The sequence below is a fragment of the Alligator mississippiensis genome, chromosome 9, assembly GCF_030867095.1.
Source record: "Alligator mississippiensis isolate rAllMis1 chromosome 9, rAllMis1, whole genome shotgun sequence".
Lineage (NCBI taxonomy): Eukaryota > Metazoa > Chordata > Crocodylia > Alligatoridae > Alligator > Alligator mississippiensis.
The window spans coordinates 38,473,217-38,496,633 of record NC_081832.1 but is presented as its reverse complement, the minus strand read 5'-3'; the positions used below and the strand labels follow the sequence as shown (position 1 = coordinate 38,496,633).

Sequence of the window (23,417 nt, the reverse complement as noted above, 5' to 3'; positions counted from 1 at the left end):
TCCCGGAGTTGAACATTCTCTTCGGCCCCTAACTGCAGGCACGTGGCCAGCAGCCACAACAGGCACCCCTTCTTGGGTTTACCCTGGGCGGCAGCAGCAAACCTAGCCCAGTGATTGGGTGTGGTTCCTGGGTCACTCCAGGCAGGCCTCAACCTATCCTTATCCCACCCGGGATTCTCTGTCCCTGTCATTTCCTTAAGCAAAGCCACCAATGGGGCCCACCCAACTCCTTCCATTCCGACCTTTTTCTCCGGACCAGAGACTCTCAATCCTGTTCATGATGCTAATTTATGTTGCAGCCACCAGCAGGAGGGTTCAGGATTAAGAGAGTGGTCGGAGGTAGAAAGGTAAGAAAGTTTTATTGACCTAACAAACACACAACTACGCATGATATAACAAGACCACAATGACAGACCATAACAATTCGTGTTGGCAACTTATCGGCAGTCTCCTCTGATGCCTGATGTACGACAAGTTCCTCTTCTATAAAGCTCAGCGAAGTTAGGCATCCCCGTTCTGTGCTGTCTGAGGGGGGGAAGAACCCTGGTATTCAGTCCTTGGGCTCCTTAAGATCCACGGGCTCGCTGAATCTAGGTCAACAGCTAATTTCTAAATTAGTAACTTCTCTTACAATGCTGCATCTTCCTTCTGATAATTTCCGGATGTGCTAGGCAATTTATAACTTCTGAGCTACCCTGTGGACTCACAGCCACTCACTACAAACTTTCCTTATAACTGAGTACAATGCCTTTGCATTTTTCTGATAAGGTTAATTTTAACTGTGCCACTACGTACAAGACCTCACTACATACAAGGCCTGACTAATCTTTTACTTTAATTAAACTCTTAGCAGCAATATGCAGCTCTATACATAAACAAACAACAGGAAACACCTGGTCTAATCCTCACAGAGCATTCAGCAAGCACCTTCGACACAATTTTCAGCTGTCACACCCAGCAAGAAAAACATCCAGATTTCTCTTGAAGGCGTTCAAAGTAGGTGCTTGAACCACCTCTGGCCGCAGGCTATTCCAGACCTTGGGGGCTTGGACAGTAAAGAAGTTCTTCCTTATGTCCAGCCTGAAACGGTCATGCAGGAGTTTATAACCGTTCGACCTTGTCATCCCTTGGGGCGCTCTGGTGAACAAACGTTCCCCCAGATCCTGGTGAACACCCCTTATAAACTTATAGGTGGCCACCATAGCTCTCAGCCTCTCGTCATAAGGTCGGTTTTCCTGACCTCTGATCATGCGTGTGGCTCTTCTCTGGACTCTCTCAAGCTTCTCCACATCCTTTTAGAATTGTGATGCCCCAAACTGGATGCAGTACTCCAGCTGTGGCCTCACCAAGGCCGAGTACAATGGAAGAATGACGTCCTGAGATTTGCTTGAGAAGCATCTATGGATGCAAGCGAGCGTTTTGCTTGCTTTACTAGCTTCAGCATCACATTGAAGGCTCATGTTCATCTTGTGGTCAGTCCTGACCCCCAAGTCCCTCTCGTCCAAAGTGCTAGCCAGCGTAGCACTGCCGAGCCTATAAGCATCCTGCAGGTTTTTCTTCCCAAGGTGGAGAACCTTGCATTTTTCAGTGTTAAACACCATCAGGTTCTCGTCCGCCCATTTCCTGAGCCTGTCAAGGTCAGCCTGGATTGGTCCTCAGGTGTGGATGCTTTACTCCAAAGTTTGGTATCATCGGTAAGCTTGGCCATTCTGCTTCTGACTCCAATGTCCACATCATTAATGAAGAGCAATATAGGTCTAAGGACAGAACCTTGAGGGACCCCACTGGTCACCGGGCACCATGACGATTGACTTCCGTCAATCACCACCCTTTGGGTCCGACCACAGAGCCAATTCCCCAGCCAGCAGATCATGGTGGACCCAAGTCTGCAGTTGGCCAGTTTTGCCAAGAGGTGATAATGGGATACCAGATCAAAGGCTTTTTTAAAGTCAAGATATATGACATCAATCTCTTCCCCCTTGACCAGCTGATAGGTCACCTGGTCATAAAAGGAAATGATATTGGTTAAGCACGGCCTACCCGCAACAAACCCGTGCTGGCTATCCCTCAGGATGTTGCCATCAGCCAGTCTGTTAAGAATGGCCTCTTTGATAATCTTTTCTAAGACCTTCCCAGGGATAGAGGTCAGGCTGATGGGCCTGTAGTTTTCTGGATCCACTTTCCTCCCTTTCTTGAAGATAGGCACCACATTGGCCTTCTTCCAATCTTTGGGCACTTCACCAGAGTGCCAGCAGCTCTCGAAGATCTGTGCCAGGGGCTGAGCTGTGGTGCTGGCCAGCTCCTTGAGCACTCTGGGGTGTAAATTGTCAGGGCTGGCTGACTTGAAGGTGTCCAGCCTCTCAAGGTGTTCCTTCACGAGGTCAGCATTAATGGAGGACAAGGAATCACCCTCACCCAGGCATCTCTGTCCTGTAATGGGCAGGGGCATCCCATGGGACTTGTGAAAGACTGACACAAAAGTACCCATTTAGTAAGTGGGCTTTTTCCTGGGCGTCGGTCATCAGTTGTCCCTTCTGGTTTAGCAGGGGTCCAGTGTTGCCCTTGCTTTTCCTTTGGCTCCCCACATATCTAAAAAAGGACTTTTTATTGTCCTTGATGCTTGTAGCCAGCTGGAGTTCCATCACAGCCTTGGCTTTCCTGGTTCGCTCCCTGCAGGTCTGGACCAGTGCAGAATATTCCTCCTTGGAGGTAGATTCCATCCTTTGTAGGTCTTTCTTTTTAGATGCATGAGGTCCGCCAGTTCCTTGTTGAGCCAGGGGGGCTGCTGTGCCCTTTTTCTGCCTTTCCTCCAAGACAGAATAGCCTTAGCTTGTGCATCTAGGATTGCTCCCTTGAGGAACAACCACTCTTCCTGGACTCCCCTCCCCTTGGGGTCATGGTCCCTTAGGACCTCACTGACAAGTCTCCTGAGCTTGTCAAAGTCAGCCCTCCTGAAGTCGAGGACCTCTGTACTGCCGAGTGACTTGCCAGCTTTTCGGCGGATGGTGAAGGTGATCAGCTCGTGGTCGCTGTCACCTAGCTTCCCTTCGATCTTTAGGTCACTGATTAGGTTGTCCCCGGTTGCCAGTTCCAGGTCGAGCAGCGCTTTACCTCTCATTGGCCCGTAGACTTCTTGAGTCAGAGCTCATCCACATACGTGAGGAAGCTTTGCAACTGTTCGGATTTGGCTGAGCACTCTTTCCACAAGATGTCCAGGTAGTTAAAGTCTCCCATGACAACCATGGACTGGGAACGTGCAACCTCAGCCAATAGCCTGGCAAACTCCTGGTCAATCTCTTGATTCTGGGAGGGAGGTCTGTAGTAGACTCCCACCATTGTATCCTCTGTGCCGTGTTCCCCACGGATTTTAACCCAGAGGGTCTCCAGTCCACCGTGGGTGCCAGTGTCGGCTTGCAGGGATGCATAGCTTTCCTTAACATAGAGAGCTACACCCCCACCCCTTTTGTCCACTCGATCCTTCCTGTACAGGGTATAGCTGTGTTTATCCGTGGTTCAGTCATGGGTGGAGTCCCACCAGGTCTCCGTTATCCCTATGACATCGTAATTATTTGTGTTAAGCAGGAGGACAAGTTCCTCCTGTTTATTCCCCAAGCTCCTGGTATTCGTGTACAGGCATATAAGTGTCCCCCTCGGGGGCCCTTGCCTTGCCTACTGGTTGTTCCAGGGCTGGGGTAGGGGTGGGCTCCCTTAAGTGCCTTGGCCTGCTGGCTTTGCAAGGGTTGCTCAGCGGGCCAGCAGTGGCGGTAGTCCCTCCCATCCCCCAGCAGGCTTAGTTTAAAGCTCGATGGAGCAGGTCAGCCAGTCTGGCTGAGAAGAGCCTCCTCCCCAGCAGAGAGAGGTGGAGACCGTCCTTTCCCAGCAGCTCGCTGCCTCTCTCACCAAAGAGCGAGCTGTGGTCATGGAAGCCGAAGCCTTCCCGATGACACCAGTGCCACAGTCTTTGGTTCGCTACCTGGATCCTCCTCTCCCTCCTCAGCCCATAGCCCGAAACCAGAAGGATCGAGGAAAACGCCACCTGTGCCCCCACCCCCTTAAGCCCCACTCCCAAATCCCTGTAGTGCTTCATGACCTGACTGGGAGGGTTCCGAGCAGTGTCATTGGTGCCCACGTGGATAAGGAGCATAGGGTAGTGGTTAATGGGCTGGAGGAGTTTAGGGATCTTCTCAGCAATGTCTCGGATATGGGCTCCCAGGAACTAGCAGACTTCCCGGGTCAAGGGTTTGAGGCGGCAGATTGCCCCCTCAGTCCCCCACAGGATGGAGTCTCCCACAACAAACACTTTGTGTTTTGTTTTAGGGAGAACGGGGGTGGTAGCTGCAGTTGAACCTGTGTTGCCTCCAGGAGCTGGCAACTTGGCAGGCTTTGCTGGGGCTGCAAGAGGTTCGTACCTGTTGGAAAGCTCCAATGGGTGGGGGGGGGAAGGGGGGGGACGGGACCTTGGGGCCCTTGACCACATTGGTCCATCCCCTTGGCTGGACAGGATGGGAGGACCCGGTGTCCTCCCTTGTCCTGGAAGGTGACTGTGGTTGACCCTCCGCCTCCTGGGGGAGAAGGGCCTGGCAGTAGGAGCTGATCTTCTGCTCTCAGTCCCTGATGGCACACAGTCTCTGGACTGTGACCTGGAGCTCCTCCAGCTGGCATGCCAGAGGCCCCAAAGGAGAGCAGACCTCACAAGGGGAGGTGGCCATGCTTCCGGTCCCCAGGGCCTGAAAAAGTGACAGGTAGCCCCCGCAACTGAGAGGCAGGGGCTCCATCTGGGTGGAGCCCGGAACCAGGGGCTCCGTCTGGGTGGAGGCCTCTGAAGCGCCAGAGTCGGGGGGCCACAGACCCTGAGGGGTGCCTCGGGTTGCGGCACGTGCCCATCTGCAGCATGCTGCTGAGAGGCCAGCCGCAGCTGGGACTGCCTACCCTAGGGCAGGGGCTCACAGGCAGGGCCTTAGGCCCTCCCACTCACCCTCCTGTGCAAACTCTGCGCTAACTCATGCGCCAGGCAGACAAGCGCGCCTGTTTGCATGTCCTGTTCACGAGGCTCCAGTTGCATGGCTCTTTGGGGGACTGGGCGAAGTAGGGGCCAGGGTGGGGTGAGACCCTCCCGGGTTCCTAATCAGCTGCCTCCCCGCAGCTGAGCTGGGCTAGTCTGCTCCCACCATGGCCCTGCTTACCGCTGGCTACTGCTGGTGGTTGGTGGGGGGGCTCCGCAGCAGTTGGGGGTCTCTGGGGGGCTTTGGGGTGCGGGGGCACGACAGGCTTTCATCCGTGCATCTCGCGCCGCTCCCTAAGCCTCTCTGGGGCTTTGTTCCTTTGGCGGGCCCTTTTAAACTATGCACGTGCACAGTGGGCCCGCCTCTGGCACTTGTCTACTCCTGGGCAAGGCAGGGGGCCCTGCCCAGGATTTGGAGGACCCTGCCTGCCTGGAGAGGGATCGGTGAGTACCCCCTCCTCTACTGTCCCCCTGGGGGGCTGAGCCGAGTAGGCGCCGGGGCCGGGCAAGACCCTCCCCGGTTCCTAATCAGCCGCCTCCCTGCAGCTGAGCTGGGCTAGTCCCCTCCCACCACGGCCTCGCTTACCTCCAGCTGCTGCTGGGGGTCAGCGGGGGGGCTCTGCGGTAGTTGGGGGTCGCTGGGGGGCTTTGGGGTACGGGAGCACGAGGGGCTTTCACCCGTGCGTCTCGCGCCACTCCCTAAGCCTCTCAGGGAGAGGAGAATTGAATGTAGGTCTCTTATAGTCTGTGTGTCACTGTTAATCAAGGTATTGTAGAAACAGAGTTTGCTACCACCACCTCTCTTACTAACCATTCTCCTGAAAGACAGCACAGGTGTCTACCTTCAGTTTACCATTCAGGCTTGTGATGCCATGTAGAAGGAGGTGCCTCCTTGCAGCCCTCCATAAAGCAGAGGGGCCTGAATTTAGGGCTAGCGTCTCTTTAGTGTTTCTCTATTGGCTTGCTGTAGGCAGGTCCCCACTTAGGGGTCTAATTTTAAATGATGTCTTATGCTTCTTGTGATTATATAGAGGCCTGCACCTGGATTGTGCACCTGGGGTCAAGTTAGACATTGCAGTGATCAGTATTGCAGCATTTAAAATATTTTTTAAAAATCTGTTTCTCGATACTCAGGGAAAACAGCGTAATGTCTGTGCAGGGTTGACCCCAGGTACAATGTGACAGGTGGCTGGAGGCATAAGCCAGGGTGCCTCACTATTTGTGCCTGGCTTGAATCAGTTTTCCCGTGGACAGGTCTCAGATACAAGATATACCACTTCACAGGTCTGATTCAGTCCCTGGACCCTACAGGAACTGTTGAATACCTTTGTCGGTTTTAAATAAGCCATTGGAGGTACAGAAATGTCTATCTGTGACCAGAGGAGTGATTTTTTTCCCCTCACAAAAGTCATGATCTGGAGAGAACTTGTACCATCCAACCTAGATTTTTCACCCTGAATAGTCTGGCTACTACCATTGTCAGATTTAGACAGGTCACTTTCAGCCTTAGCCTCTCACTTGCGTGTTGTTTTCCTTTGTTTTTCTCCCTCTGCCATCTTCTAGAAATCTTTCATTTCTTTTCTTTTTTTTAACAAAATACTACATTACCCAGTACTGGTAAAGGTTTTTAAACAGACCCTTTTGTTTATGTAGGTAAGGTACAAATGGCTTGGATTTATAAAATAATGTTTTACTTTGTACACTTATTTTTTGTAGAATAACTTCATACTCCTTGTTCTTGTAAAACCTGGTTCAAAGTAAACCCAATAGCAAAATAGTTTTAGCAAACACAGCTAAAACTACTTGTAGCTTTTATATACTGCATTTACTTAAATAGAATGTTACCCTTATTATAAGACAGCCTTCTGATAATTGGATTCTATATATGGAAAAATTATAAATTTCTTATAATTTTCCAAGTATAGAATATAATTATTGGAGGTTTGCCTTGAACATTCTCCTTTCCCACTGCTACAGCAGGGAAAATAAATCTGGGGGGAGATCAGGTAGCCCTTTGTTCTCTGCGTCCCCTCAACTTTTTCCCCTGGCAGCTCCTTCACCCTCTCCTTACTGTCAGACTCTGCTCTTCTTGAGCACATAGAAGTAAGGTGCAAATCTGAAAACAATAATCTTGAAATTAAACATGACTGTAGCAATTTGCATATAGTACCCATACACTTAGTTTATCCAGAATTGATGAATGTTACCTTTTTTTGAAACTGCTGCAAGTTTTAGCACAGGTACTCTACAGACACTTTTGAGCAGCACTTGGGCACCTACTTGTATGTAGTACAAGCTATATATGCCAAAAGTTCATGATTTACCACATGCTTCATTGGGCTTGGCCCCACTAGAGTTAACAGTATTTCAAGCCATGGTGTCCCACAGCTAAGTGTTGCTCAGTATGTGTGCATACTCCAGATACCCCTCCCTGCAAGGATCCATGTGATAAGTAGCCCCCCACTCATGACTGGACCTATGTGTTCTTGTCACAAGGCTTGGGATGCTTCAAAAATGTATATGCAGATGCAACACAGGGCAACCTGGTCTGGCTTCACCTCATGGAGGGCAGGGCCACACTAATCATGTGTGCCAAGCTGAGAGAGGGGTTGACAGAGGGATTCTGGGTGAACTGCATGCAGTGTCATGGCTCACCATTGACTTGAAAAAAGCATACTTGCCACTGACTCTAATGGGCAGTACCATATGTCTTATTCAGGTGGGCTGCCCTTACTTATCCTTGTGATAGGTTCCCATCAGTAGACTCCTCCCTAGCTTGCTCCTGCAGCCTTATGGATGAGGGCAATTAAAACTCGGGGGCATCCGAACCCCAAGCCTCTGGGCTTGGGCCTGCACGTAGGATGCCTGCCAAAAGATTTGGAAACATCTGAAGTCTCACATGGGGTGGAGGATGTTTGCCAGTAGCAGGGCCACTTATGTATCTTGACTGACTCATAGATTTCGAATTGATTTGGCTTGGCACATGAACAATTCCCTTTAAAAAAAAAAAGAAGCATGTTCCCATCCATATGTTTGCCCAATGTGGGCCATGTATTTTATAGTCATGCTCAGCGTTGACTGCATTTAATCAATTTCATAGTAGATTTCCATTGCTGAGCATATGCTGCTTTTGGCAGCAGTTTAATGATAGACAGCTTATTTAGTGAGATTTCCTTGTATGCAGTTATAAGACAAGGGGTTTTTTTTCTTATGCCAATGGGGGATGGAGAGGGGAACCTCATCTTAAATATACACACTATCTTTACTTGAATACAAGACATGCAAGGCACAGGATGTGACAGTACCAATCTATTCAGTGTTTGTTAGGTCTGAGCTGGGGTTCTTTGTCCAGTATTGGGCACCACAGTTTTAAAAGGTTGTAGAGAAACCGGAGAGAATCTGTAAGTGAAGATAAGTGGGTTGAAATGCAAACTAAACAAGGCCAGGTTGAAGGAATTGGTATGTTTTGTTGGGAAAAAAAATAGTTAAGAGGTGGATCATGATAGCAGTTACCAAATATTTGAAAGGTTGCCATAAAGAAGTTAAAGACAATTTTTCCCTTGTTGCAGGGCCAAGAGAGATTGGGTTTAAAGTAAAGCAAAACAGATATAAATTAAATCTAAGAAAAAAATTTCTAAATGTAAGAAGAGTAGGACAGTTGAATAAGCTGCTTAGGGAATCTTCCTCATCTGAGGTTTTCGAGATGAGGCTGAATAGGCAGCTGTCTGGGATGATTTGTCTGCATCTGTGCAGTGGTTTGGATTAGGTGACTTCTGATGTCCCTTCCAGCCCTTTCATCTTATGATTCTATGAAAAGAGTGGATCTTTTTCTTTTTTTAAAGATGGATGAAGAAGCCTCGATGTGGGGTTCCTGATCATCCCCATTTAAGCCATAACCGAAGGAAAAAGCGATATGCGCTAACTGGACAGAAATGGAGGCAGAAGCATATAACTTACAGGTATGTTTTATTTTTTAAAGAGTAATATTTTGACATGTACTATTTACTCAGCTACAAAAAGGGAAATGTATATTCTTCATACATACTTATGACCCTCTGCATTTGAGAAGATGTAAAGGATGATTTTTTTTGCAAGCTGCTAAGCAACTTTGGAATCCAAATTTCATTTTCAAGTAAAATAAAATTGGGCCAGATTTAGGCCAGATTTTTAAATGCCTTCAGGTCTTATCATTAATGTGCATAACCTAACTTATATAAAAAAAGATAAGAACATAAGACATTCCACATTGGTTGGATCAATGGTCTGCTTAGCCTCTGAAAGTGGTGAGTGCTAGATATTTCAGAGAGAGAGTATATGAATGAGGCATGCCTTCCCTGACATCAAGCATCATTGTTTTAGGGATGTCAGAGGATACATGCCAAATTGCTCTGTTTAATAGCTCCTAAGGAACTTATTCTCCATGTATTTATCGGATCCCTCTTTGAACCTGGTTACATTATCTACCTGTATGACATTCTGCGGTAGTGGGTTCCACAAGTTAGCTACATCCTGTGTAAAAAAGTACCTCTCTTCTTTGTTTTAAACCTGCTTCCACACAATTTCACTGGGTGCCCTCTACTTCTTGTATTCTGGGACTTGGTTAATAACAGTTTTCTATTCACCTGGTCCATGCCTTTCATCATTTTATAGATCTCTGTCACACCCCCCCCCCCCCGCTTTCCCTTTTCCAAACTGAAGAGTCCTAGTCTTTTTAGTCTTCACTGTACCATTTCCAGTTCCAGCTCATCCTTTTAAAGGTGTAGAGACCAGAATTCATGTAGTAGTCAAGTATTACTACTTACTAGTAGTCAAGCTGCTCTGAGACTTTTGGATAGTTTGGAATATAAATCTAATAAATAAAATGTGGGCTCATCATGGATTGATAAAGTGGCATAATAATGCCTGCTGTTTTGTTTTCAATTCCCTTCTTAATGATACCCAACATTTTATTGGCTTTTGGTTGCTGCTGCACATTGAGCCAGTGTTTTTGGAGAACTGTGTACAAGAACTCCAAAGTATCTTTCCCGAATGGTGACAGCCAGTTCAGAATCCATCACTGTAAATACAGGCAGTCCTCGACTTACAACGTTTTGAGTTACAACGTTTTGAACTTACAAAGTATATAAATTGACACCCTGTTTTAATTTTCTGATGTTAGTTTCGACTTTACAATGCTTGATCCGATGTGATGCCACGCCAGCGAACAAGTTCGCTGGGTCACCCATCTCCCTGGAGAACATGTGTCCAAACTTCCTCGGACACTTTCTTTAAGAAAGCAGACAAGACTCCAGAAAAACCTGCAGCCAAGACTCCTGAGGAGATTCTAGCCAAGAACAGTTCAAAAAGTCCAACCAAGAGCCCTTAAAAAGTCCAGCAAAGTCACCTCAAAGAAGTTTTTCCAAATCAATACGATTGCTATTTACAGTATAAATACATTAATGTAGTTTAATTGATTGAGTACAAAATTCTGGGGTATTTTTGGTGAAAATAGGGTATCGGGCCTTGGTTCAGGGACCAATTCCCCATTTATAACATTGTTTTTTATGAGAAAATTGGTTCTGAGTTACAACGTTTCGACTTAAGACACTGTTTTCAGGAACCAATTGTGTCATAAGTCCAAGGACTGCCTGTATATAGTTGAAGTTATTTTTCTCCATATGCGTTCCTTTGCACTTGAAATTCATTTACCAATTTATTGCCCACTCACTAGTTTTCTGAGATCTTTCTTCAACTCTTCAGCATCATTTTAATATTAGAACACCCATAGCAATTTAGTATAATCTGGGAACATTGCAAGTTCACCATGTTTTCCATTTTCGAAGTAATTTTGGAAATGTTGAACAAAAGCAGCTCCAGCACAGATTCTTGAATTCAACAATTGATCTTCCATTCTGAAAAATGACCAGTTAGCCCAACTTTTTTCCTATCTTTTAATCTGTTTTTGATTCCTGAAAGGGTCTTCAATCCCATAACAACTCCATTTTTTTAAAAGTCTTTGGTGAGGGACCTACCTCACCAAAAGCTTCTTGAAAATCCAGGTATATTATATCAACTGGATGTCCCTTGTCCATATGCTTGTAAATGCCCTCAGAAAAACTCCAGCAGATCCCTGAGAGAGTATTGCCTTTTACAAAAAAACACACTGACTCTTCCACAACATATTGTATACATCCAAGTGACCAGAATAGAAGTGAAGCTCACCTGTCTATAGCAACTTTAGTAGAACAGATGTTCAGTGCACTAGACCAGCTTGAAAATGGCTAAAACCGGTTTGAGATAAACCAGGAAGGTGTCTGGGACAGACATTGCATAAACAGGTTTGACCCAAATTAGTTAAGTCTGCTACTACATTCAACCGGGTTTAAGTTGAATCAGACTCCCCCAGCACCCCAGATGCTTTGCAACTCTGGGCAGGGCTGTGTTCTCAGCTCCAGGCCAGCAGGGCAGGCCCCTCCCCTCTGCTCCCTGACTGGACCTCGACAGAGACTGCAGGTACAGCAGCATCTGCCTGGCTTCCTTCTGCTTCCCTCTCCCCGCCATTCCTCATCACTTCCTGTTCAAGCAGGAATCCCCTCTTCCCTCTGTCTTGCACAGCCTCCTCTCAGTGTTAGCTAGCATACCACATACTGACTATGGTCCATGCTATGGAAGACGGGACAAAAGCAGACAGCACAGTATCGGCTTAGGGCTTTTTGGAGCTAATCAACAGGTAGCTGGTAATGTCCCTCCGTTCCTTCCTTGGAAAAAGTTGTTTAAAAAGAGCTTGAACTAATGAAAGAGGCATATGTAAGTAAATGCTGTGTAACTCCCTGCTGGCTCTCAGAGGAGCAGCAAGGGGTGGAACCCCTCCCTAATCAGAGCATCCTGTCTGGCCTGGCCATGCTCCCCTCAGCTCAGCACAGTTCAAGGGAAGGGAGGGCTGCTTTAGTGCCCCCCAGCTTCTAACCTGAGCCACTGCAGGCATGTGCCTGCATTTCTGGAATGAAAACCTGCAAAGACTAACCTGCAAAAAATGAATCTACTCAGGCTCAGGGTTTTTGAATGTCTGTCCCTAGCCCTAATGTCCCTACCTATTCTCTGGCTGGCTTTCTGCTTTTGCTGTATTTAAACATATTCTTGTTATTAACTTTAGAATCTTTTGCAAAATGCCCCTCAAATTTTTTTTGGCCTGTCTTATTTTACTTACACTTTTACTTTTGACCTGTCAGAATTTGTGTGATTTCTTGTTTTCCTCATTTGGGAACACCTTTCATTTTTTGCCTCTGATAGCTTGCTACTAAACCATGCTTTTTTTGGACTCTGAAGTCTCCTCCTTTATTTCTGGTATAAGCTCTTCCTGAGCCTCTAAGCTGGTATTTTTAAACAGCTTCCAGGCTGCCTGTAAGCCTTGTCTGTTCTTCTTAACTTTTTTCTAACTTATTCATTTTTTGTGGAGTTTCCCTTCTTGAAGTTAAATATTGGGATGGTTCATTTTTAACTTCAAACTCTTACCTAGTAGTTTATACCATCTCTCTCACACTTCCCTATGGTGTTTGCACTCGCATGGACCATGAACACCAGCTCTTCTCCAACACTCCCAAGCTGCCTGTGTGCATATCTCATGAAGCTGACAACCTTTGCACCTGGCAGGCTAGTCAGCATGTGGTCCCCTTGGATGCCACAAATCTAGCTACCTACATGTCTAATGATTGAATCCCCCACTACCCCTACCTGCTTTTTCCTATCTTTTAGGATCCCTTCCCTTGAAGGAATATCTTCGGTGTAAGAAGATACTATGACATCAGCTGGAGTGTATGTGCCATCTGAAGAATTTTTTCCCTCCATCCCAGCTAGATGCCCTCCTTCCCTGAGATTCTTATTCTCATCAGCACAGGGGCTGCTACAATGGAGGTGGGACTGCTGTACAGTGTCCCTGAAAGCTTCATCTGTGCACCTCTCTGTGTCCCTTAGTTGCTTCAGTTCAATCGCCCTAGCCTTGAGACAATATATCTGTTCTCTTTAGGCCATGAGCTATTGGCACTGGGTGTACACACTCAATGCCATAATTTTAAATAGCTCCCACACTGCTGTTGGACTTCTACTTGAATTTTTTTCTCTTGCATTTTTTCTCTTTGGTCTTTAGGAAAGTTTTGTTCTAGTTTTCTCCTTTAGATTAGGGAATTTCAGTGTATAGACTGACTTTCTGTTTACCTTATTCTGACATATAGGAGTTAATTATACACTAAGAATTTGAATTTAAAATCTAAGGTCTAAAGTTCAAATTTTAAGTGGATAATTACTTTAGAGTAACCAATTTAGATATCAAGCTGTTTTTTTACCAGAAACTTTACTTTGAAAGCTCTCCTGTTTGCTGTACACCCCTCAGTGAGATTCATTTTTATATTTCAACTCTGATTGGTACTACATACTCCTTTCTACACAATACCTTGCAGACTGGCTTTCTCTGGTCACTAAGGGCCTTGTGTTCAGCCCTTTTTAAACCAGTCAGTCCCACCGCCTTGTTAAAAGCAAAGTTCTTTCCCAAACATGCACTCTCCAAACCGAAACAATCCTCTCCCACATACACTGTTATCACCACCAAGGAAAGTCAAACAAGAGACAGTCAGGCAACAGACAAGCAAACTTACTCATCTTCCAGAAAATGAAACAAGAATCATCTTCTTTCTTCAGGTCATGCTGTCTTGGTAACTGTCTTGTTTGCTGTCCCCTTCTCATGTGACTGCTGAAAACTTGGTGTTTTTTAAAATTCCTTTAAGTACATATCTGCACATTTAGGCACATAAAAAGCAGGGCATTGGATTAGATGACCTCTTTAGTTCCCTTCCCTCACTATTTTTCTATGATTCTTTCATATCTGCTGTAAATCTTGCCCTTGGTAATTTGTTTCATTTATAATCAGTGGGCCTTTTCCTTTTGAGTTATTGCAATCCTCTTGAAAATGTTGCCCAGAAAGCTGAAACATTTATGTAATATACTATAAATATGCTGATGAGTAACAAAAGCTTCCTAAATACTTATTTTTAAACAACTTGTTTTGCTGAGGTGGTAGAAGGCTGTGCTATTCATATACATTTTCCTGCTTTCAATTTTTGCTGAGCTCTATGATGTGTGAAGCAATGGTTTGTAAAAATCTGGTGAGCAGTGAAAACATTAGCAATAATGATTTGTTCCCTAGCTGCATTTTGGTTATATGGTATAAGACTTGAATATATTTTACTGACAGTTTTTTAGAGTTGTTACTGAATGCTACACATTAACTTATTTTTGTAAAGCACTCAGAATTTTGTTGTCACTTAGAAACATAAGAATTTGGATTTCTTGCTTATTTAATTTATCTAATATCTTGGATCTGTATCAAGTCTAGAGTTACAATGAATGCTCTAGGGACTGTCTTAGTTGAAAGGAGTTGCAGTATAACGTCTACATTTTATTGGCAATACAAACTTATGGAAAGCATTTCTAAGAGTATACACAGATGTACATGTGAAGTACTTAAACCCTACCCTAATTTGAAGTGCTTCTAATTTGGGGCATTTTAGTATAATACAAATGTACAAGCCCTCCGTAGCTGCAGCACTTCATAGTCTGCCTGAATGGATGCAGTTTTGCTGCTCAACAGTCGGGGCTGGTAGGTAGACATCCTATTATACCTCCCAGCCACAACTTCCCAGCTGCTTCCAAGGACAGACATGTGGTAAGAGTGGAGGCTTATCGGTACTTGACTCCCCATGCATCCTACCATTGTAGGTCAGTTTCATATGTATTGCCTTTCAGCCAGGTGCAGAGAATGATGCCGACCATTTGCTTTCCCTCCAGTCTCTCATGAAGCAGTACTGCAAGGTATTGCCTCTGCTTCCCTGTTCTTGGCGGAGGATCTTTGCTTACATGGTCATGCTTTCTGTACTATTCCAGCGTGTTTGGCGGTGCCAGGACCCTGGCATATGAACGGCACTTCCTTGAAATGTGCTATGTGTTCTGCACATCTGAGAGTCGCATATCAGATGAGAAAGACGTATGAAGCTCCATGAAGGATGTCCTTCTCTAGGATCACCTGCAAAGCATGGACTACAGCTTCTTTGTCCAGGTCATAAATACTAGATGATGAGAACGGACAGCCCTAGGAACCAGGAATGAGTTGTGGAAGCATGTAACAGGGACCAAGCCCTATTAATTAAATAGGACTAGGCAGTAGAGTTAGCAAGCTCTAGAGCCCTGGATAAGAAGCAGCTGGCAGCTAAGTAAGTAACAGCCTGCTGAGAAGACCAGAAGAGGACACTTGTAACCTATTAAGAGGATCCTAGGTCAGGTGATGAGAAGGAATCAGGGGCTAAGTAAACCTGCCCAAGAAGCAAAGGGGGCAGTCTGGCCTGGGCAGAGTGGGAGGAGGCAACTCACTGCTGGGAGCAGAGAAGCAGTACAGGAAACTAGAAACTGTCCCTGGCTGTGCTCATGAAGGAGCAACCTGTGCTGAGTGGAGAAGCAATAAGAGAGACAGAGGGACCTGTGAGTAGATCCTGAAGGGCATGAGCTGAAAGAAGCCAGCAGACTGAGCAGAAGCTTTGGGAGAGCTTAGAGAAAGGCACCTCAGCTGCACTTGATTGTGTTCAGGTTTTGTTTTATGTTTCTGTTTTGGCTGTGAGGCATAGATTCATAGATGCTAGGGTTGGAAGGGACCTCAATAGATCATTGAGTCCGACCCCCTGCATAGGCAGGAAAGAGTGCTGGGTCTAGGTGACCCCAGCTAGATGCCTATCCAACCTCCTCTTGAAGACTCCCAGGGTAGGGGAGAGCACCACCTCCCTTGGGAGCCCGTTCCAGACCTTGGCCACTCTACTGTGAAGAAGTTCTTCCTAATGTCTAGTCTAAATCATGGGGATGGCTAAAGGGAAGGAAAGGAAGCCGCACTGAACATGTCCCATGGAATATTGTTGAATTGCCTGGCTGCCAGAGGCCTTGTGAACTGTAACCAGACTGTCAAAGAATGAGAGATGGGGCAGCACTCAAGACCACCATTCTGATTCTCTGGAGGCAACCTTCCAGAGTGGCAGGTGAGGACAGAGTGGTACCTGGAGTGAGATCCGAGTAGAAGAGGTGGTATTAGAGAGTTTACAAGGAGGTACCCTTCCCACCACAGGTAGTTGATCCCATTATACAGCAGAACTTTAGGATGAGTAGAGCCATCTTCCCAGATATCTATGCTAAGCTGGCCCCATTATTCCAAAGTCAAACCCCCAGCATAATGTTGCCTATGACCATACTTGGCATTTGTCATCTGGAAGTTGGCAATCACTGGTAGTCTCCAGTCTGTCACCAACCATGTCAGCATGCACAGGTTCACAGCCAGATCAGCCATTCAGGTGTGCTGCACCATTCAGAAGGTGCTGGTGCTATACTATTTCTGCCTCTTCAATCTTCAAAAGATCGTATCTGGAATTGCCTAATGAGCTTTCCAAACTGTATCAGAGCCACTGATGCCTCCTATATGAGTATGTAGACTGCAAGGGATATTTCTTTTATTTGTCTGCAGAGTGTCATGAATCACAGGTACTAACACTTTGTTCCATGCTATCACAGATGTCTGAACAGTTGTTCTACAATATTATTACCAAACAAGTGGACTCGTGGGTTCTCCCAGCATCCCACAGTCTTGGCCCCCTGGAACTCTGTGTGACTCTGTGTGGCCACTCTGGCCCTGACTACAGAACTCTACTGCCCAGAGTTGTCAGGTCCTAGATGGCCACTCCCACCTATTAATTGCCCTGCATAGCTCTTTGCCAGCCATTTCATGCTTGCCACCCACCTGAGACCAGCATCATATCCTGCATCCACCGCACGCCACCAGGAACCTCTATCCACCTGACCATCCAGCTGTCTGGAAGAACCCATTGGACCCATCCACCATGCACTGAGACAAATTCAGACCTCCATACCACCACACAGCCATCTGTCCTCCATCTGTCCATCATGGCCATTCAATCTGATGACACTAGTGCCTTAAGCAGGGAGAAGGTAGTGCATTTCATTGCCATCTGAGGTGAGATTGAGAACTAACTGATGTTCCAGTCAAGCCACTGAAACAAGGCAGTCTGTGAACTGATTGTGAAGGAAATGGCAGCCTGGGGACATGACCATGACAGTCCAGTGCTGGTTCAAGCGCAAGGTACGGAAGCAGCAGTTTGCAAGGACGTGGGACAGCAACTGCATGTTGTGCCCGTGTAGGATCATGTGTGCTCACTATGAGGAACTGTCCCACATCTTCCTAGTCAGCAGCATAGTTACAGCTAAAAACACAGTGAACGCAACAGCTTGTGCCACCCAGAAAAGGGATGAGGATTACGATGTGACTGGTTGAAGATATGCAGCCCCCACAGGCCAGCAGAGCAACAGGAGCAGTGAGCCAAATCAGATCCTGCCAAGTAGAGTGGACTCCCTGGCCATCCACCAGAGCTGCATGGCCTCTGAAATAGACCAATGCTTGGACAGTGAAGATGTGGAGCACCTTGCCTTCCCACCCAGCATTCATCATCCCAGTTGGCCTTCTCCCAGTATGGACCTGGAATCTTTACCCACCCTGTATACAAATCCAACATCTCCTGGCTGTGCTGGAGATGACCATGTGTGAGCATGAGTTCAGCTGACTGAGTTTAATCAGGTATATTACATCATTCTGTGATCCACTACCCTCTGCCCGGAGTCTGGAAAAGGATTCAGCATGTGCAGGACACACCGGCAGCACCAAATGAGTGGCCTCTATTTGAGAATTTGGAGGCACAGCATTTTTAGGAGGCAGGGCCCCTCCACCTTGACTGGAAGGGGCTTGGACATGGGCTCCCCCTTGGCCTTGCAGATGTGCAGCCTGTATGCAGAGACCACAAACTGGGGCACATTGTGCATGCTAGCACCCATGGCATCCTCAGGCACTTTCAGCAAGCCTTGGGATGACCAGAAGCATGTTCTGCAGCCCACCTGCAGCTGCTAAGCTGGTAGTTAAACAGTTTTTTCTGGCCATCCAGACATTAATTTTGAATGTAAGGCAGGCCAAGGGACAAAATTCCTCTACTCCATCAACTCAGTGAAGGAGTTGTTCCTGAGTATCCTTGTGTTGATACCCTGCTTGACTAACTAACACTGACATATATGAAAGGGCTACAGTGGTCTATACCTGCCTGAAGTACAATTAAGAAGTAGCCCTTCTGGAAAGGGTAATAATCGCCCCAACACAATTGAAGAATCCCAGGCTGGCCAAATCATCCATGACTTCCTATGGGTTGACAAGACATATGCACAGGGCCATCACCTGTTGGACCTCTGGACACACTTCCTATGTTGCCTCTCCAGCCATCAACTTAGTTATGCTGAAATTGTTTGCCACAGAGTGGAGGCTGTCTAGGGTTGTGAACTTCCATAGAGCAATGGTAATGCACCTTTCCACAGATAAGAGCGTCCTCATCATTGTTATCTGCCACTGTACGCATAGCACAGATATCCATGAAGGTGCCCCTGAACATGTGGAAATTCATGCACCATTGCTTATCATTCCATATGGCCATGATGATCCACTCCCACCAGTTGCTGCTCTTCTCCCTGGCTGGAAAATGCTGCTCCTTGTTTGAAGCTGCTGCTAGCCATGATGTGCTTATCTGTGGCCAAAACATCTGTATGGTGGTAGCTGCTGTTGCAGAGTAGGATCCAGATGTAGCTGTGGACCATCCATTATTTGGCAGCAAGCAGATGGATAAGGTTCAACCCTGACAAGTACTGCCCCCTCATTCTTAGAATGAGTCATGGTGGCAATCAAAGTAGTCATGGTGGCAATCAAAACCTGCCAATGTCACCTTTGTACTCAGTCTTGTTCACAAGGTGTGCAGGGCAATGACCACATATATATTTATAGCAACCAATGAGGGTGGAAGCTCCAGATCATGGTGAGGGGAGGCAGCAGAAATGCAGTGGAAATACAGGTGGCAGTGATCAGGGTCTTGAGCTGAGCAGTAATTTGCACCAAAGTCCCTCCCACAAAAATTTCACTGCCCACAGTTTGAACAACCAAAGGGCATTGTTCAGGGCATTATTGCATTACCCTTGGCTCAGTGCTGGCAGAGTTGGGAACCTATGCACACTTGACCAGTGCCAGGCATGCTGGTATGTATGTTCTCTCCAGCCATCCACTGGTGAAAGAATGATGGTGTAGTCAGCCACTCATTAAATGCACTTTGAAGGACAATGTGTAGTCATGCCAATCCATCAACTTCTCCATTCTAGGTCAAGTCACAGCATAGTCAGTTCTGCAACAAGTGCAACATATTTTTAAAGTGAGAGAGGGAGTTTGCTTGGGAGTTTGACACAGGAAGCTGTGCGTGTGCACATTTACAGGTGTTGTATGTCTTGGGTGGGTTTTATTTATTTATATACAATTTCCTTGTTTAACTTTCTGCAGCCAAAGTGTCCTCCAAGGAGCATAGGAAGCATCAGTAGAGACCAGATCAGCAGTTGTTTCTTGTGTGGGATGTGCTAAGTTCATGTGCCGTGTTGGTTAAATTGTTAAAAAGCCCTTTGATTGATCTAAATGTGAATTCAGGTCAGCAGGGCCTGATGGACTTCATTCCAGGGTACTGAGGAAATCGGCAGAGGAGATTTTGGAGCCCTTGGCAATAATATTTAAAAAGTAGTGGGAGATGGGCAGAGAGTGCCAAAGGCCTGGAAAAGGGCCAACATAATTAGGATGACCATACATCCTGGGCAAACTGGGACAGTCCCAGTTTCTGTAGATTGGTCCCAGCCAGTTGGTCAAAAGTCCAGGAGTGGCATCCAGTGTGGACACAGACTGGCACGGTGTGCCAGGCAGGGAGTGGGCAGGCACTGCTGCTGCTGGGCAGGAGCAAGGTGGGTAGAATGGATCTGTTGCCTCTAAGAACTGGGACCCTTGCTTAGAGGCTGTGTTAGGTGACCCTGCAGTAGCCCAGAGCTAGGTGTGCATATCCTAGTTCCATGAGAGGAAATTTTTTTTTCACCCCTCCCCTTGCACATCTGTACTTTTTACTGCTGTTTGCTTCATAAAGGAAGGGTGGTGTAACTGCTCTGAGGTTCCAGGAGTGGCCATGACATCTCTGGTGGCCCTTTGGCTCCTTTCCTACTCTGGGTCTTGGATACCGTCCCTTCACTCTCGCCTGCTAGATGTTGGTGTTCTTAGTCGATTTAGAAAAGTGAGATTGTCCAGGGGTTCTAGAACGAGCATTACTCTGACCTCCTGCCTGCAAATCCCCCTTGAATCTGGCTGGACTCGATACAAAACTTACACTCTGTCATTTCTTCTGTTTTGGCCTGTACATGCTCCCAGGGTCCCTGTTGTCTTATGACCTATTCACAGCCTCTGACCTCCCTTAGAATCCTGACCATGTCTTGCAGGTGTTAACAATCAGTTATTTCAAAAGGCACTTGGCACCAATCCAGTAGCGGGCCACCTCAGGCCCCGACACCCTTGTTGGTGCCTCAGCCTTCTTGACCTCTGCCCCTTTCCTCTCTCTAGTTTACTTAGCTGAGGCCTTCTGTGCATGACCTGGTTTCTGGGTTCCAGCCCTGGTCTTGCCCTTCTGGGCTCTGACTCCTGTCCCTCTTGGGCTTCAGGCCCCTGACCCTGGTTCTCGTCCCTGCTGGGCCCCTGACCCTTTTTCCAGTACTGTTCCTATTTGCATTACCCCTGGCAGGGCTCAAGGCAGTTGCACACCCTGCAGGCACAGCTGTGACTTCTAAACCACCCCTGTAATTGCAAACTCAAACCATCAGTTAAAACTCAAACCAAAACTAGAGGTGCACCAGTACATTGGTCCCATATCAGATTGGCACTGATACGAGGAAAATTGAGAGCACTGGCAATTGGCTTTATTTTGTCTGTCTGTCTGATGTGACCGATAAATGCTGCGTGTGCGCTCACAGCCACAGCGCAGCGCAGCAGGCAGGCAGTCAGGAGCTCAGTGCTGCAGTGTGGAGAGCACCTGTGTCCGGCTGGTAAGTCTGTTGTGGGGGGAGGGAAGGGTTAGGGGGCCATTGGTTGAGGCACCCCATGGTGAGGGAGGGAGTGGGAGTGGGGATGGGGCTGCCTGTGCATAGGGCAAGGGTGGTTGCCGCTGTGGGCTGGGGCCAGGGCTGCACTGGGCTCTTCCCAGAAGGGGCTGGGCCAGGCTCTGCTCAGGGTGGGCAGCAGTGGCACAGGCAGGAGGGGTTGTGGGGGCTGCAGCCACCCCAAAATCTGCTGTAGCTCCTGCTCCCAGCACCACTGTCGCCTGCCCCGAGCACAGCCCTGCCCAGCCCCCTGCCGGGAAAATCTCAGCACAGTCCAAGCCTGCAGTGGCAGCCCCCCCTTGCCTCACATGCAGATCTGGGGGCATACGTCCCCCATGGCCTCTCAGGGTGCACGCAGCACTGGGAGCTGCCCCCTCCCCTTTCTGTGCCACCTTCACGAGCCATGGCTCTGTCCCATACCCCACCCCGGCTGGGCAGCACCTGCCCCAGCACCAGCCCCACTCCCTCCCTCACCTGGGGGGGAGGTCGATCTGCCCCTCCCCACGTCCCTTTCCTCCCCACACATCTTCCCCCACAACAGACTTACTAGCCAGACACTGCTGTCCACTCTATCCAGCTGCATATCGGGATTGGATTGACATCGGCAGATATGCCTTGTTAAAAATCAGCCCTCAGTGTCGGCCCAAAAAATCTCCATCGGTGCACCCCTAAACAAAAACCATAAACCCCCTGGGCATAACTAAACTTCTAGCCCACCATCTGTATACCTGCCCCTGTTCATCTTGTTCTTAGTGCCCTGCCAGGCCTTAGCCTTTATGTAACACCATCAGCCTGGCAGAATCTCAGTCAGTCACCCAGCAACTATCAACTCTCTGCACAGAGCTCTTTCCCCAGTGGCTTCCAGGGCCAGATTGCCTGCCTTGGCTCAGCCCTGGACTTATATCTCCCTGGCCCTGCCCCTTTCTGGTCAGGTGACTGCCCCCAGCTACCCTCAGGTGCTTTCTGGCTAGCTGGCTTCACAGCAGGTTCGCTTACTGCTGCTGTCTGTAAGAGTGTATTGTCTCCCCTGTCAGACTTCACCTTGCTGGATTATTGCAAGGTAACCAGCTCTGTGATATGCCCTAGGCCTGTTTTTCCCCCTTGGCTGGCTGTTTTCCTTGTAATTAGCTCCTCTTACTGCTCTTTCCTCCTCAAGTAACAGGAGTCTTCTGGCTCTCTGTTACAGGCAGCAAGAGCTTAGGACTTCTGGGTTTTATTTGGGCCTTTGCCCCTGGTTCTACTTGGAGTGAGCTGCTTCCTCATTGCTGTGCCTCAGCATCTCCACCTGTAAAATGAGTTTCAGGTACTGCCAGAGGGAACAGAAGGTAGATTCCACTCCTGCTTGCAGTATGCCCCTGAAGACCTCAGTTGGAAAGGGTGAGAAGGGATGGTTTGGACTCCATCAATAGGAGCATTAGTTGCAAGACATGGGAGATGGTATTGTCTCACTGCTTGGCAGTGGTTATTGTCAAGAGTATTGTGTACAGTTTTGTGTACATTTTAAAAATGATGTGGAGAAGATAGAGAGGGTCCTGAGATGGGTGACAAAAATGATCAGGGGCTAGAAAGGCAAGTCATATGAGGAGAAGTGAAAAGAAATAGGCATGTTCAGGTTGTGGAAAAGATTCATAGATTCATAGATGTAGGGTTGGAGGGGACCTGAGCAGATCATCAAATCCGATCCCCTACACTGGGCAGGAATGAATACTGGGCTCACATGACCCCTAGTAAGTTTAAGCTCATATGACCCCAGCTAGGTAGTTATCAAGCCTCCTTTTAAAGACCCCTAAGGTAGGAGCCAGCACCACTTCCCTTGGAAGCTGGTTCCAGATCCTGGCCGCCTTGACTGTGAAGTAGTTCCTCCTGCTGTCTAGCCTGAACCTACTCTCAATCAACTTGTGGCCATTATTCCTTGTGACTCCGGGAGGCGCTCGGGGGAACAGGGTCTCACCCATTCCACTCTGGTCCCCCCGGTAAGTTTATAGACAGCCACTAGATCCCCTTTCAGCCTTCTCTTGTGAAGGCTGAACAGGTCCAGGTCCTGTAGCCTCTCCTCGTAGGGCCTGCCCTGCTGCCCCCGATCATGCAAGTGGCCCTCATTTGGACCCTCTCGATGCTGGCCTCATCCCTCCTGAAGTGCGGTGCCCAGAACTTGATGCACTACTCCAACTGTGTCCTGACCAATGTCACATTCAGGAGCACATCTGTGAGGGACCAGCAGGGGAGATCATGCTTAGGGGCAACCAACATGGGTTCATTCAAGGCAGGTCATGTCAGACCAACCTGGCGGCCTTCTACAACCAGGTCACAAAATCCTTGGCCACAGGTGTCGTGGTGGACATAGTCTTTTTGGACT

General features: G+C 47.7%; 1 protein-coding gene across 5 annotated transcripts in view; it reads left to right on the top strand.

The window, feature by feature from the left end:
* Positions 1-23,417, top strand: part of MMP24 (matrix metallopeptidase 24) — a 256,364-nt gene that overhangs the window by 48,426 nt on the left and 184,521 nt on the right. For 4 of the 5 annotated variants that reach the window (XM_059733327.1, XM_059733329.1, XM_014598384.3 and 1 more), the window contains exon 3: positions 8,845-8,961. The exons of the other annotated variant lie outside the window; for it this stretch is intronic. In XM_059733327.1, the coding sequence (XP_059589310.1) occupies positions 8,845-8,961 (117 nt within the window). The remainder of the gene's footprint in view (positions 1-8,844; positions 8,962-23,417) is intronic. 5 annotated transcript variants of the gene reach the window in all.